This window comes from Schistocerca piceifrons, chromosome 11 (assembly GCF_021461385.2).
Source record: "Schistocerca piceifrons isolate TAMUIC-IGC-003096 chromosome 11, iqSchPice1.1, whole genome shotgun sequence".
NCBI lineage: Eukaryota > Metazoa > Arthropoda > Insecta > Orthoptera > Acrididae > Schistocerca > Schistocerca piceifrons.
Genome location: NC_060148.1, coordinates 1,317,313 through 1,333,566, shown reverse-complemented (window position 1 = coordinate 1,333,566; position 16,254 = coordinate 1,317,313). Strand labels below are relative to the sequence as shown.

General features: G+C 45.0%; 1 protein-coding gene across 2 annotated transcripts in view; it reads right to left on the bottom strand.

Annotated features, from left to right (window-relative positions):
- LOC124720396 (uncharacterized protein C1orf50 homolog) overlaps window positions 1-16,254 on the bottom strand; it is a 41,467-nt gene that overhangs the window by 14,605 nt on the left and 10,608 nt on the right. For both annotated transcript variants that reach the window (XM_047245738.1, XM_047245737.1), the window contains one exon: window positions 9,843-9,899. In XM_047245738.1, coding sequence (XP_047101694.1) covers window positions 9,843-9,899 — 57 coding nt within the window. The remainder of the gene's footprint in view (window positions 1-9,842; window positions 9,900-16,254) is intronic.

Here is a 16,254-nt window from a genome sequence, read left to right as displayed (position 1 = left end):
AGAGGGGAAGGTTATAGTATACTAGAGGCCATTGTTGATAAAACTGAGACAGCAAAACGAATGAAAAATGTTATAATAAAGTCTAAGTACGAATCACTGCCAAGAAAACAAAATTTATCATCAAAATAAGCAAATGCACCACTTTTAACATCCTCTGTCGAGACAGAGGTGTAGTAGCGGTTGCGAGTCTTAACTCATACCTCAAATTACTGTATTAATCCACATTATATTCTTCTCCCAGTCTAACTAAACGTTTTCAGAGATCAGGCTCCCATCTTCCCGTTCAGTGCAACAGAACTACATTAACAGTTTTCCCCAAAGACGGAAGTCCGTTCTCTCAAAATGCGAAGTTCGACAAGGAGAGCACGTAGAGTAACCAAAATGACACTTACAATAAAAAGTGTGTACCGAGAATTGTGAAAATAATGCATTACGACATTCTAGTGCAATCAAATTCCTTCTACAGGCAAATGCACAGCGCTGAATTATACAATGTTCAGTCTATAAATAACTGGAAAAGATTTATAAAAATTACAAAACTCTGGCCAAGTTTGCACTCCTCTGTTTTTTTTTGACGGAGTCCGAGACGTGCTCAGTATGCCTGCCTCACGAACAGGATGCCGGGAACCCGTGAAGCGAGACGGCGACATCCTCGACGGGGAGCAGTCGAGTGTCACTCGATTTCCGTCGGCCGAAGGGTCGAAAACAATCTAAATTCTTTGGCAGATGGCAGTGCAGTACAGTGAAAGTGGTTCGAGTCTAACACAACTGTACGAGTGGACAGATAAGTTCAAACCGGCCGTAACAAGTGTCGAATATTCACCACGCCTCAGACGCACCGCATGGTCATGAAAAACGACACTGTCAGAGCTGACGAGTTTGTACGGGAAAGCGGGCATATTACAGGGGGTGACGCTGCCGCAATGACAAACGTAAGTGTCAGATCGGCCCACCGTATTGTTCGAGAAAGTGTGTGTGAGGTGGGTTCCAAAATTATCTGACATCAGAAATGAAAGAAAGGCATACGGACGTGTGCAGAGAGACCTGAAGTTTGTCTGCAACCTGCCCACATCCAATATAGAACGTCCTTCCAAAACTCTGTGAAAATCGGTGAGCCCACGCAAGTCCCTCCCCCCCATAGGGAAGTGCGGGGGTCAGTAACTGCAAAGGGAGACCGAGGCTCGGCTCGCACAGGACAGATTAGCGTGGAGAGTCTCCCCAAACTGTTCTTCAGACCAGAGAACCCGAGTGATAACAGTTTCAAACACCGGTCGTCAAACGGATACAGTATCTCGAACACAGAGCGGGGGGGCGAGTAGGCCGACGTCGGGTGAGGTGGAGAGCACCGGCAGGGAACCGTGTCTTATCGCCACGTCGCGCACGACCGGCGCCAGTCAGACCGCAGGTCACAGGCGCGGGTACCACTACACTACATAAATAACTTCCCAGTTTGTCAACATTTATCTGGAGGCGTTACACGCGCTGTGGGAGGGCTCGCACGTGACCAAAATGACGACCTACAAATCTGTACAGCTGTGAAGCGAGCGAACAGTGGGCTCCTTTCTCACTCTCCTATCACGTGTTAACGCACTACCCACCCTCGCCACATTTTTAATACTACTAGCGAACCTGTCATACGCAAAATACGTACGGGAATTAGAAGTACGTCGTAATCTGGGGGAAATCCCTGGAATTGTGTCGGGACACAAATTCCAGCTCCTCATTATGACCTTGCTTACTTTGAAGCTGTGAAAATAAATCATCATAAAACACACAGAAAATTAATGAAAAAGACTCCTCTGTTTTCATTTTCAGTTTTCAGTGTTTTTAAGTATTTTTTTAAAATTTTTGTATACAATACAACTACAAGACTTAGGAATATACATTTTTTGTTTTGCTGGATACAGTGAGAGAAAAATTACGAAACGGTTCTCCGAATTACCGATCTGTGAATGGGAAATGTGCGACTGACCGTAGAAAAAAAAAAAAAAACACTCACTGTAAATCAATTCTGACATTTGAACATCTGTTACTGTAAATCGAACATTGATTGGGAACTCTAGTCCCTTAAACTTAATGAGGTAAGTGGCAAGTGATGTACGAGAGAGAACTATCCAGTTGCTGGCTCTTTCTGGTTAGTACCTTTAATGGCATTACTTTGCATAGTTTTAATCTGTGAACTACTTGCACTACAAGGTTTTGGACAATCCAGATTTATTAACGTACAGATTTCTTGCTTGTTGTTGTTGTGGTCTTCAGTCCTGAGACTGGTTTGAAACAGCTCTCCATGCTACTCTATCCTCTGCAAGCTTCTTCATCTCCCACTAGCTACTGCAACCTACATCCTTTTGAATCTGCTTAGTGTATTCATCTCTTGGTCCCCTCTATGATTTCTACCCTCCGCGCTGCCCTCCAATACTAAATTGGTGATCCCTTGATGCCTCAGAACATGTCCTACTAACCGATCCCTTCTTCTAGTCAAGTTGTGCCACAAACTCCTCTTCTCCCCATCCTATTCAATACTTCCTCATTAGTTTCGTGATCTACCCATGTAATCTTCAGCATTCTTCTGTAGCACCACATTTCAAAGGCTTTTATTCTCTTCTTGTCGAAAAAATTTATCGTCCATGTTTCATTTCCATACATGACTACTCTCCATACAAATACTTTCAGAAACAACTTCTTGACATTTAAATCTATACTCGATGTTAACAAATTTCTCTTCTTCAGAAACGCTTTCCTTGCCATTGCCAGTCTACATTTTATATCCTCTCTACTTCGACCATCATCAGTTACTTTGCGCCCCAAATAGCAAAACTCATTTACTACTTTAAGTGTCTCATTTCCTAATCTAATTCCCTCAGCATCGCCCGATTTAATTCGACTACATTCCATTATCCTCGTTTTGCTTTTGTTGATGTACATCTTATATCCTCCCTTATATGCTTCCTGCTTAAACAGAAATAAAACTGCACACTTTCACAGCACAGCCAAGCATTTTCTTTCTCGCAGTCAGTTTTAACAGAAAGGCCGAACAATGTCGTTCCGACAAATATTCGAGGGGGTCCGGGTAAAAAAAGACACCCCGTCGCCACGGGCTGGTCTCGGGGGTAGTATGCACTTCTGCAACTAGGCATGTACAGTACAACCGACTGCCAGTTCAGTGACGTGTCTTGTCGACCTGCTTGTCGGCAGCGATCGTTTTTGTTTGTGTCGTTTTCTCCTTTTTGTAAGATGGCAAGTTTACGTGAATGACGTGCAGCATTGACTTTTTTCCTACTCGGTAAAAATGCTGCCGAAACTGTTTTAATGTCGTAAACATCTCACCGAGATGACGGTATGGGAAAAACTCACGTGTATGAGTGGTTCACTCGATTTAAAAATGGGAACGCGTCGACCGATGGTGAACCTCATTCTGGGCGTCCGTCAACTGCCCAAATCGACAAAAATATTGAAAACCCATCAATCGAACCTTTTATTTGCAAGTTTTAAGACAACTGCGCAGCAGTGTTCGTCAAAAAACACCCGATTTGTGGCAGACAGGAGGCCGGTTTTTCCACTACGGGAACGCACCTGCACACACAGCCATCTCTGTTAGACAGTTTTTGGCTAAAAATGGCACAGTTCTGCTGCCTCATGCACCTTATTCGTCCGATCTGCCTCCGTGTGTGACTTTCTTATTTTCGTGCACGCAAAGGACACCGATTTGACAACATTGCAAAAGTCGAGAAAAAAACAAGGGAGAGGCTGTCAGCCATTTCTAAACATGACTGCAAAAATTGTTTCGAACAGATGAAGTACCAGAGGGCCAAATGTGTTAGTTGTAATAGAGAGTTTTGATGGGTATGAATGAGGTTTTGTAATCGATTTGAAAATATATAGCTTTTAAAAATTATTCCTTTTTTTTGAGTAACCCCTCACATAGGCTATGTCTGTCCAAATGTTAAGAAGAGTGTTGCATATGTGAGATAAAACAGTCAAGAACTTTTGAAAATTTTTGTTACCAATGTTTCCTCTTTATATGTGCTACTCAGAAATTGTGAGAAAGTTAACATAGCAGCTTTTCATATTTTGAAGGAAACAACAGTTCCCTCCTCAGAGCACAGGATGAGGGGAGATGCGAGGTAGCCCAATACCTCGCCTCCTTGACAAGAAGGAACCGACACCTCCGAAGCCTCTCTGTACTATTATTTCCCCCTTTCGGCGTGTCTATCGACAATCTCGGCATTTCACCTTCGGAAGGTAAGTGGATTAATTCGGTGTCAATTTAATACGCCACTCAACCCGACCCACTCAGATTTCCTCCAATTTTGATGCATCCGATAATGCAGATAAAAGATGGAAAACTACCAATTTGCAGATGTGCGTGAAGAAAGCTACAAGTCCCCAAAGTTCAGAAATTGTATGAAATTTACATACATCTATCTCAACATCCGAGCAGCTATGCATCTGGTTTTTTCTGGAACAGGAGACAATAGCTGTCACTATTATTCTAAAAAGTTTGTGAAAATTTCTTGCTGGGAACAGCTAGTCCAGAGAGACCTTTTATTTCAATCACTTATTAGCTTGTTTCTTGAGTGTGGATTGTTTACTCCAACTGCAGTGTTCATGTGCTGTGAAGTAGTATTGAGTAGTTGTTTGAAAAAAAAAAAAAAAAAAAAAACGAGAGAGAGAGAGAAAAAGAGGACTCCAAGTAAAATTGTACTGTTGCAAGCTACTTAAAAAAGACGACCACGCAAGATTACAGAAGAATGAGGAATGTTGACGAGTGGATGGTAAACGAGAGTCCTGGTGTATTCCTAGGTGGAAAAATTTACAACAATTAGAAAGCAAACATCGCAAGACCCACTCGCTCCTGCAGGTGTTGCCTCGGCTGTGCTAAGTACTTCCAGAGATTATGATAACTGGAGATGAAGTACCATTGGATCTGGCACTGGATTCTTTAAATATTAGTCCTCAGTTTTTAGGTGAATCTCCTGTGGAAAAGAAATTATAGGTTTTAGGATGAGAACAAGTGCCCGAAGCAAGAATTTAAATAATGCTGTCTCAGTATTGGAGCATAGTTATTTTGCACAAATGGAAAAAGTAGTCTGTAAAAGAAATGGAGAAAGAGAAATTGTTACCTGACTGAAAGACAAGTTCCACACTACAGTACCTACAAGTGACTAAATACAAATTTTGACAGTACTTCTGCAGAGTTGAAGTTAAGGAAAACCGTGAAAGAATTTTCCACTTCAGATTACACGGTGCAAAGAGCAAAACAGTTAGTAGCAGAACATGGTATATCAATGACACCCTGCTTGTGTCTGTATATGTGTGGATGGATATGCGTGTGTGTGCGCGAGTGTATACCTGTCCTTTTTCCCCCCTAAGGTAAGTGTTTCCGCTCCTGGGATTGGAACGACTCCTTACCCTCTCCCTTAAAACCCACTTCCTTTCGTCTTTCCCTCTGCTTCCCTCTTTCCTGATGAGGCAACCGTGGGTTGCGAAAGCTTGAATTTTGTGTGTGTGTTTGTGTGTCTATCGACATACCGACGCTTTCGTTTGGTAAGCTACATCATCTTTGTTTTTAGATATATTTTTCCCACGTGGAATGTTTCCCTCTATTATATACACCAGATCCATAGCTAGGTAAGACCTCTTGTGAGAACACTGAGCTGTATGATTTTTTTCTGTGATCATATGGGGGCCATGCCATGCTAGAAAGACAAAGATACAGACCCAGATGTAAATGTTGAATTATTTGCTGGGCAGGAAGAGTCGGTGATTGCTATGTGGAAAGAAATGCTGTTAACACACATACACGGATCTGTCGCCATTTTGTACAACAGTAACTGGCGAGTTGCACACGTCTGACGAAAGAAGCAGACAAAGCACGTATCGAATCAGCTTCTCGCATCCACACAGGCCGTCCCCGTCATTTGTGTTTCCTGCCATTCCGGACACTCGTGTTATCAGAAGGGGTTGCATTCTCGTGAGATTGGATCCGACAACACCTAGTGGAAGGACATACTCTCTCCTTGCACCGTATCTGATGAACATTGACAATTTAATTATTGGAGACTTGTGAAACAAGATGCAACCACTTTTTATTGTCTTTTCATTGAAGCTACACTGTAAATGGTTCATAATACCACTACAATTATATAAACCATATTTTGCACAACACTGCTTACGAAATGTATTTTTTAATTATTTTTAGTTCATATTTATGTGCTTCCTTTTCTATTTTGACAGTGTATCGATGTCGACAAAATAAATTTTTGATCACAATGTCTGACGTACTCTCTCGATATTTACCATGTTTATATTAGCATACTGGGGCAATACAATACCAGGTGGTTATAATTAAACTTTCCCTATTTAACACAAACTCGGCTGCACTAATGTCCAGAGTACGGGGTGCACGGTTTCCAGGCGTCACTGCGCCACCGCCCACTTCCGACTAGGGCCGACGGGTGCCGCGATCGGTCACCGTCATCTGTAGTCTCACAGACCCGACCGGTCGCAGTGGACTCGTCGACGTGTCGACACCAGCTCAGACTAAAGGAGCGGGGCACTGTCCACCGAGCAGTATTATCGAAACGACAGTAATGCCGCACCTCCACTTCGAGAATATCACCGGCTGAAAGGGTAATCCTCCTGCTCCACCCGCCTCGTGGAGCAGGACGAAGTTCGAACCGACCGGAGAATTAGGTGTCACCCCGGGAAGAGGCTGACGACCCGTCGCACCACAGGCGGTTCAGAAAATCGCCGTCGCTACGACAGACGACACTGCGGGCATTTTCCGACCGTCGGGCAGTGCGCGTGCCGTGCCACGACAGTCGGACGTCGCGCGGGCCACCGTACGGAAGGTGCCGCGAACCGTTCTCCGACGGTATCCGTACGAGATCCGTACCGTACGCCAGCTCGCACCACAGGAAGCACGACAGTGTGTCGACTCTGCTCTCCACTTTCTCGCGAGGAACGAAGTCGACGAGGACTGCCCCCGAACAGTCCTACGGGTAGGTGAAGCTCATTTTTCTCTGACGGGTGAGGTGAACACGCAGAACTGCCGAGTACGGGGATCTTCACCTCCGGTCACTGTGCACGAAGTTATTCCGTTCGGCGAACGTATCGCCGTACGGTGTGACTTCGCAGCTACGTTCGTCACCGGTCCACTCTTTTTCGAACGGGACGGTGCTCGAGGATCGGAGGTGTTACTGCGATACGCTTCGTACCCACCCTCCGGGAGGGAGACGCGTCAAACCTACAGTTTCCGTGCGAGACGGGGCCCCGCCGCACGTCGCTCGTGCAGTTCACCCACTTCTCCGAAACGCGTTCGGAAAGGATCGAATTGTCATCCGGTCGTTTTCAAATGCTCGGCTGGAACGATCACCTTATCTCAGTCCCCGTGATTTCAGGTTCTGGGGCTACCCGAAGGACAGGATTTGTCTGGGGAGCGTTCACACACGTGCCGATCTGAAGTGCAGTGTATCGAGAGAGGTAGCCTGCATACCTACAGAAGTGCTTCGTTCTACTGTGCAAAATGCAATCCTGCTCTTCCAGACTCTTCTGGACACTGATGGATGCCATACTGAGCCCCTTCTGTAGCAGTAATGGTACCGGCATGTAATGGTGTAGTGTACTGTAGCAGCACATTAAAAGCGTGTCAAGTGAACTCCTTCTGCATTATCTCTCTTCTCCATGTCCTTGACATTAATGCTACTAAGTCTGGTACTCTTACAGTAATTAGTTTCGTTTTATGACATGTTAAATTGGGAAAGTTTAATTATAACCACCTGGTATATTAAAATAAATAAAATATTATTATTATTATTATTATTATTTAAGGTGGGGTGTTATGATATATTCAAGATCAAAGGTTGAGGCCAATGACCTCAAATGTAAAAATTCTTAGAAACCCACATTTTTTCATATCAGTGTAAAGCGCTACTCATTAGGTATTCAATTATACAAGTTTCACTGCTGTCTCTGGATTAGAACCGTGATTATAAAAATTTATGTAGGGATAGATGCACGTAGATCTCACGAACTTCTCAAATTTTGCATTCCTGCAACTTTCTTCACAACTGTCATATGCCTCCGTAAACTGGTAGTTTTCCATCTATTATCTGGATCACTGGATACACCAAGTCTGAAACAAATCTGAGACGGTCTGGTTGAAAAGTTACTTTCTGCGTCGACACGAAATTACTCGAGTACTTCTCAGTCAGTCAAAGGCCACAGGCTTGCCGCTGTGCTGTACTGAAGCTAGTAACAGAGATTCAGTTCGTATAGTCAAAAAGTTTTTTGCTCCTACAATATAATATTTGTATTACTTTTCAGATGCATTCCACATTTTTTTTTTTAAATAAAAGGCACCTTCAGTATCTTTTTTTTTTAGTTACTTGTGTCTCCTGTCAAAATCTATGACTCCTCCTGTGGGATCACAGCTCAGGATGTGCATTGCCCCTTATAATAGGCACACACTTTTCTTGAGACCTTTCAGTTTTCTCGTTTCTGCACTTTGTTTCTCATTAGATACAAAATGTGAAACACTTCTCATCTGACCCAGCAATAGCTTCAAATCTTTAAGTATGACAAAAATCGTCAGTTATATCGTACTGAAGACCCGAAATTGATCGACAGTGACACTTTTCTCATTATGTAGCTAATGAAAAACAAAGTGTGAAAACAAAAAAAAATCAAAAGAGCTAAATGCAGCTGTGTGCCTAATTTTTACAAGTGGAGTGCGCCCTCTAGTCTCTGATCCGGACAAGAGGAAATACAGATTCTCACAGGACAGGCAAGTGAATAAAAAAAATCCACTGAAAATGCCTTTAACAAAAATAGTGGAATGCCTCTACGGTGTAAATAAATAATATGCAATAGAGACGAAAAGGTGACTGAATTTATAAAACAACTGGTTATTTACCTGCTGCTGAAAATACTCCACACCACCAAACTTGGCATTAATAAAGATTAATAAATCTGAATTCACGAGAAAACCACTTCAGAGACAAAAATTTTGGAAGGAGGTGTCCCTATTTATGAAAAAATTTGTTCACTTTGCAAAAGCTATGGGTCCTTTTCTATTTCCTACAGCAGTACGACAATTTTTATCACCACCTTCAAAACTCTCTCACTGCCGTTAAATACAAAACTGGTAGCTCAGATTGTAGCAGGTAAGTTTAGTTCTCCTGCTGCTTTAGGAACTTCTTGTCTGAGCACTGACATCAAAGTTCTATAAGCACGTAGAAAATAGAAGAACACATTCGAGGTAGCTTTCCGAGACGAAGCAAAGAGTGAGCGATTTAAATTCGAATTCCCAGAGTGTCCGAGAGGTACAAACGACTCACTGTAAGCTGTGAGTGAGAGTTGTCTAAGACCGAATAGTTACAAAACTTTACTACTCGAAAATATATGCCTTTCTCAGAAAGTTTCTGCCTTTTAGATCCATCTGTTCCAAGAAAAAAGAACAAAAATTTATAATCTTTCGGAATTAAGTTCAATAATACACACGTGTACTGTGCATCTGTTTATTATATAAAGCCATTCCAAAAGAAGTTCGTGAAAGCCATTCGACACCACCTGCACAAAATTTTGATTTAAAGAATAGCTGCACAACTGATGACACAGAGGAATTATTTTACACCATCCTATTTTCCCACAACCTGTATTCGCCTTAGTCCATTACGCACACAGTAACAGTAACTTTTGGAAAATGATGCTGTTTCTTTACAGGAATACATTCTGTGTGTGTGTGTGTGTGTGTGTGTGTGTGTGTGTGTGTGTGTGTGTGTGTGACAGCGAGAGGGAGAGAGAATATTAAGCCAACCAAAGAGAAGAGAAAGCGGTACCTGCTCTGCTATCAGCCGCAGCTGTGCCCCGGCTGTCGACTGCACAAACTCATCTGCCTGCACACATCAAAAGGAAAGAGTGTCATCACAAGTTATACTGGAAAACAACAACAACAATGATAACAACAACACACAATCTCTCTCTCTCTCTGCAGAGAGTACGAAACACATCACAACACATACAGGACTACTATAAACGATTGATTCATTTCCAGAGTTCTATACTTTCCGAAGTGTTACATGTACAAATACGCTTGATGTGCCAATAGAACCATAAACTCACCAAGTTTGCATTCTGCCTGCCACGTGGTATTAAGAGTGCAGTACCTCGAAAAAATGGCGACAGAGTGAGAATAGAGTTTTCGTGTGCCGGAATAGTCGAGGTGTTTATCTCTTACAACAGTGCCGTGTGCATTCATGAGGAATTACGCAAAAGGTACACCACGAGGACAGGGCACCGTGCGTCTGTATCGACAATTTGGGGGCACCGGTCGTCTCCGTGAACAGGAAAGGACCGGTCGACCGAGTGTGCCGGTGGCGACGATCACGGAGAGGGCGAGGAAAAGTGTCGCACGCAGTCCTTAAGGAGTGACGATCCGTGCGAGCCGAGAACTTAAATCCTGCAGCGAGCTCTAACGGAGATTTTGCGACGGTAGTTACAATTCCAACCGTACCTGCACCTCTCGCGACAATTAAAACCGGAAGATTGTGATCTGTGCCTCCAATTTTGAATCGCAATTCGAGAAGCACTCGACGACAGACATTTTGCCCCTGTGCCGATATTTGACAAAGGTTATAGCCGCAATGTGAGAGTGTGAAGCACTGAAAATCCTCACAAAATTGTGGCACACGAACGAGATTCGACGGACATTGACGTTTTGTGTCGAGTTTAACAGATGAATCTGTGAGGGACACTTCTTCTGAGAGAAGCGTGCGACGGGTGACTCTCACCTCGAGATACTGCAGCCGGGGTCGTTTCCCCACCCGACTATCGAGGGTTTCACCTTCAGGCACGACGGGGCACCCGCTCGCCGGAGCACCCGTGTCGGTCGGACTCTGGCACTGCCGGAGTCGGCACGGCAGTGGAGACGACGCGTCTCCGTTCCCTCGGCCCCCCGGGTCGCTCTACCCGACGCCTCGTGGCTTTTTCCTTCGGGGCTACACTGAGGACCGTGTTTATTTGTGTGTCGTCCTGCCCCTTTCCCCCCCACTACCGGGAACACCGGGACAGCTCAGAGTGCACCGACGCTTCTGTGACGACCGCCGACAGGACACTGCCGCACAGAATGTCTCGAACCTTTTGGGTCAAATTGACAGTGGGTCCTCAACCAGTTATATTGAGATAGGGAACCGGCATTCGAGAATGAATATTTATCGTGTTACGGGCACAAGTAGTGTACACCGCGTAACTACAGTGTAGCCGACAGTAACTGTCGGAAGCGGCGGCCACCAGTTTCGGTGCCCCTATCGTGCCAGTGTGCGCAGTTCTGACGCACTCTCGTCCCAGGTGTCTACCGTACGCCGGAACGGGCGCGTGATTACCGGCCCACGTCCCAGACTACAAAACGGACGTACCGTTCGCGACTCGGCTCGTAGTACGTGTGCCCCTTGACGGCCTCAAGCGTCACACCGGCAGATTAACTTACGTCGCGAGTACACCACTACTCCGACATCGGTCGTCTGTCGCATCACGTAGGTAGTCATGTGTCCACAGTGAGACGTGTTACCGTGTACTGTGCACGACACGTGTTCGGACGTCGAACGTTACGCGTCACGAGAGCTGGGAGACGCGCACCTCATGTACGGTGCGGTAGAACGCGGTGCCCGTGAAACTCGCACACTGAAGCACTCGGATCGGAGAGTGGTGGTCGAACAGGTATTGTACACCCTTACTGTCAAAGAATTTGTACGACCACTGGGACCGACGGATTTTGAAGCCCGCATTCACTTCTGCCAGTAGATTATCCACCGCGGTGCCTCAATGCCACACACTGTACAGTACGTATTGTTCGTGGCTGCACCCACGTTCACCCGCGTCCGTGTTGTCGACAGCCACATCTGAAGTGAGGACAATCCGTCACACCACTCACATCGGTGGACACCCGTAAGTACTCTGTCAACTTGTGAGCCGACACTGTCCGAGCTCACTTGCAGGACCTCGTTTGCCGAATCCGAATTCCCGTTTGACCGGTCGACATTGGCCACAGTTCTCGGCGACCGTACCCCTCCTTGTCCGAAAAAGGTAGCAGTTTCGAGACGACGGTGCACTGGCCGACTTCGATGAAGACAGCTGTGGGCACTCGGACGACACGTACCCCCACTGTCGTATCGGACGCGGCGGTCCCGTCTCGAGGTCAGTGTGATCGCCGGATTTCTAACCTCTGGACATTTTTCTCCGGCATTACGTCGAGACGTCGGTGTACCAAAACCCCGTAGAAATGGACGCAGACCCGCTCGCTACTGTCCGAGCTGCCCGTCTTCCGGTACAGACACCGGGGACCCGCAAGAGAGTGCGGCAGAACTCCACACGCCGCTGCCATGTGGGGGCGTAGACTGGCGGTCGTCACTTTGAACAATTCTACGAGCTACACTGTCGTTCCACAGTGTACACCGTGTAGGTCCGTAACACAATAAATATACATTTCCGACCACTGGTTCCCTACGTCAATACAGTCTGTTGTGGACCCACCGTCACCTGCTTCAATCTGACCCAAAAGGCTTTGAGGCATCCCGTATAAGGTCGGAACAAACTCTACCGCCACTCGGGCGTGTGTCACGTGTCCCGAGGGGCACTCACAGAACAACTGTAAAGCATAAAATGCCGACTCTGTGAGTTACGCCTCTATTGACACGTCAATCGTATTTGTACACATTATACTTTGCAAAATATAGAGCTTTGAGGACAAATGAATCATTTATAGTAGTCCTGTATTTTACAAGACTTAATTATGTTCAGAAAACTTAACTAGAATTATTGTATATATTGGTGTAGCTATTTAGAGGATTCACCACACCTGAAGATGGCAATCAAATGCCGAAACCAATGACACGAACATCAAAGTTGTTAAGCGACTTTATTATGTAAACATTTAAAACGTCACACACTTCTCTTCTCAAAATATTTAGCCCACACATTACAATTCAAAACAATTGGTAAAAATCATAATATGATCTTATCTCTCGATTGATATTCACATATTAAAGTTAACCAACTCCAGTAACTACAGCACAGACCTACACCAAGAACACGCAATACATACAACAGTTTAACTATAGTCGGCTTGCAGTATTATATTCAAAAATTATTTCCCACGCAAGTCTGCAGTATACAGATAAAAGAAGCTAAACATTCCCATTGTTTACATGTATGCTCCTGTACACTGTTAAATTCCTTTTTAAGTAAATAATGATCAATAGGTTCCTGGAACGTCATCTCTCTCTCAAATTTTCAGGCAGACACTTCACCCCTCGTGCACCCGAGAACTGAGGAGCTTCTCTGACAGCTCCCAGTCCGTGTGGTGTGCTTCTCAGCTGCTCTTTGCTTCTTGTGTGTCCTGTGAAAGGACATCAGCATTTTTCTAATAACCTATCGCCTTTCATTAATGAAACTATCACTGTGTGTGTGTGTGTGTGTGTGTTATTGCTTGTGGTGCTGGCAGCAGTTACATTGGCATTCTTCAGTTTACAAACAAAGCAGTAACACACGTACTCTTAACAGTGACAGCAGTCTTAATGCTGCTAAGGTGATTACACACAGACCTGTACGGAGGCTGGCCGGCAGAGACAGACTGATTTTTTCCTGTGGCTTCAGTGTCCGTGTGTGACGTAAAGAGTGGCCGATAGAACAAAAAATGTATTCTGTCATTTACTTGTCATTAAATTGAAGAATTAGCCTCAATGTTGGCTATATTACCTAAGGACAAATGAAGAAATCTATCTCTGCCTTTCTGGCACTATTAATTCTCAAATGATAAACAAGATACAGGTGCAGGAGAATCTGCAACAGTACACTAAAGATTGCCAGCGACACTGCCACTTCTTGCAGTGGGAAAGAGTTGCTGAGACTTCAAATATTCAGCTGTCTACTCACCACGACGACCGATTCAGGCAATTCCTCAAACCTGCCATCCTGTACAGGAGATACTGCAACCTAAATAATATCGTAGCACACATTTATACACTATGTAATCCAATCTTCAACTGAACACGTATCTTCTCCTTTATTCCTTTTTGTCCTAAAATCTGCTCCGAAAGCTTCACATTATCTCGACAACGTGTCTGTCGGCATCGGGATCAACAGTTCGGACTTCGGACACCACCTCGAGCTGCACGATACTCGATACATGGTCGGTTCGCGTACGCTAGAGTAAACTCTCAGACCGGATCATGATCCTTTGAGTAACTTACCGAACGGAGCCAGGTCACACCCTCGGCAACGACAGACTTTTCGAACAGCGCACGTGCCGTCATCCTCGACACACAGACGAAACGAGATGTCGCCTCACGTGGCAGCTCAAATCCGTGATGGACAGGGCTGTCCAAAAATGTAGTGCATCAACAAAGGAGGTGGTTTACAAAACACTCGTTCGACCTATACTCGAGTGTTGCTCATCAGTGTGGGATCCGTACCAGGTCGGGTTGACGGAGGAGATAGAGAAGATCTAAAGAAGAGCGGCGCATTTCGTCACAGGGTTATTTGGTAAACGTGATAGCGTTACGGAGATGTTTAGCAAACTCGAGTGGCAGACTCTGCAAGAGAGGCGCTCTGCATGGCGGTGTAGCTTGCTCGCCAGGTTTCGAGAGGGTGCGTTTCTGGATGAGGTATCGAATATATTGCTTCCCCCTACTTATACCTCCAGAGGAGATCACGAATGTAAAATTAGAGAGATTCGAGCGCGCACGGAGGCTTTCTGGCAGTCGTTCTCCATGCAAACCATACGCGACTGGAACAGAAATGGGAGGTAATAACAGTGGCACGTAAAGTGCCCTCCGCCACACACCGTTGGGTCGCTTGCGGAGTATAAATGTAGACGTAGATGTGGAACTGGGAACCACAAGGTGCCGACTGCACAGGGGCAATGTACACTGTAGGCAACTGGCGCCACCACACAGACACTGTATCGCACTTTTCGCACCATACAGCTATCTTATCTAAATCATTTTGCAATTTATTTCGATGATCTGATGATCTTTATGAGACGGTAAATGACAGCATCATCCACAAACAGTCTGAGACGGCTACTCAGATTGTCTCCTGTGTCGTTAATATAGGTCATGAACAATAGAGGACCTGTAATACTTGCTTCGGGAACGCCAGATATTACTTCTGTTTTACTCGATGACTTTCCGTCTATTACTACGAACTGTGACCTTTCTGACAGGAAATCACGAGTCCAGTCGCACAACTGAGGCGTTACTCCGTAGGCACGCAGTTTGGTTAGAAGACGCTTGTGAGGAATGGTGTCGACAGCCTTCTGGAAATCTAAAAATATGTAATCAATTTGACATCCACTGTCGACAGCACTCATTACTTCATGAGTATAAAGAGCTAGTTGTGTTCCACAAGAACAATACTTTCTGAAACCATGCTGACTGTGTGTCAATAAATAATTTTCTTCGAGGTACTTCATAATGTTTGAATACAGTATATGTTCCAAAACCCTACTGCAAATCGATGTTAATGATATGGGACTGTAAATCAATGGATTACTCCTACTTCCCTTTTTGGGCATTGGTGTGACTTGAGCAATTTTCCAGTTTTTAGGTACGGATCTTCCTGTGAGCGAGTGGTTGTACGTAGTTGCTAAATATGGAGTTATTTTATCAGCTTACTCAGAGGAACTAACTGGTATACAGTCTGGAATGGAGACCTTGGCTTCATTAAGTGATTTAAGCTGCTTTGCGACACTGAGGATATCTAACTTCTATGTTTCTCATCTTGGCAGTCCTTAATTGGAATTCAGGAATATTGACTTCGTCTTCTTTGGTGAAGGAGTGTCGGAAAACTGCGTTTAATAACTCTTCTTCAGTGGCACTGTTATCAGTGGCTTCACCGTTGTTGTCGCACAGTGAAGGTATTGAGTGTTGCCAGTGGTGTGCTTTATGTACAACCATACAATAACAATCGTTTCTACAAGTACCTTACCTGCCCACTTTTAGACGGACTTCCCTTCTGTGGTTCCCCGAGACCCTCTAACCTAAAAAAACCACCCAGTCCCTTCCACACAGCCTCCACTACCCGTGTAGCCGCCTACTGTGTGTAGTGGACTCCCGATCTATTAAGCGTAACCCGGGAACCCACCACCCGATGGCGCAAGTCAAGGAATCTGCAGCCTACACGGTCCAGAACCGCGTGAGCCTCTGATTCAGACCCTCCAGTCAGCTCTGCACCACAGGGCTACAGTCTCTTCTA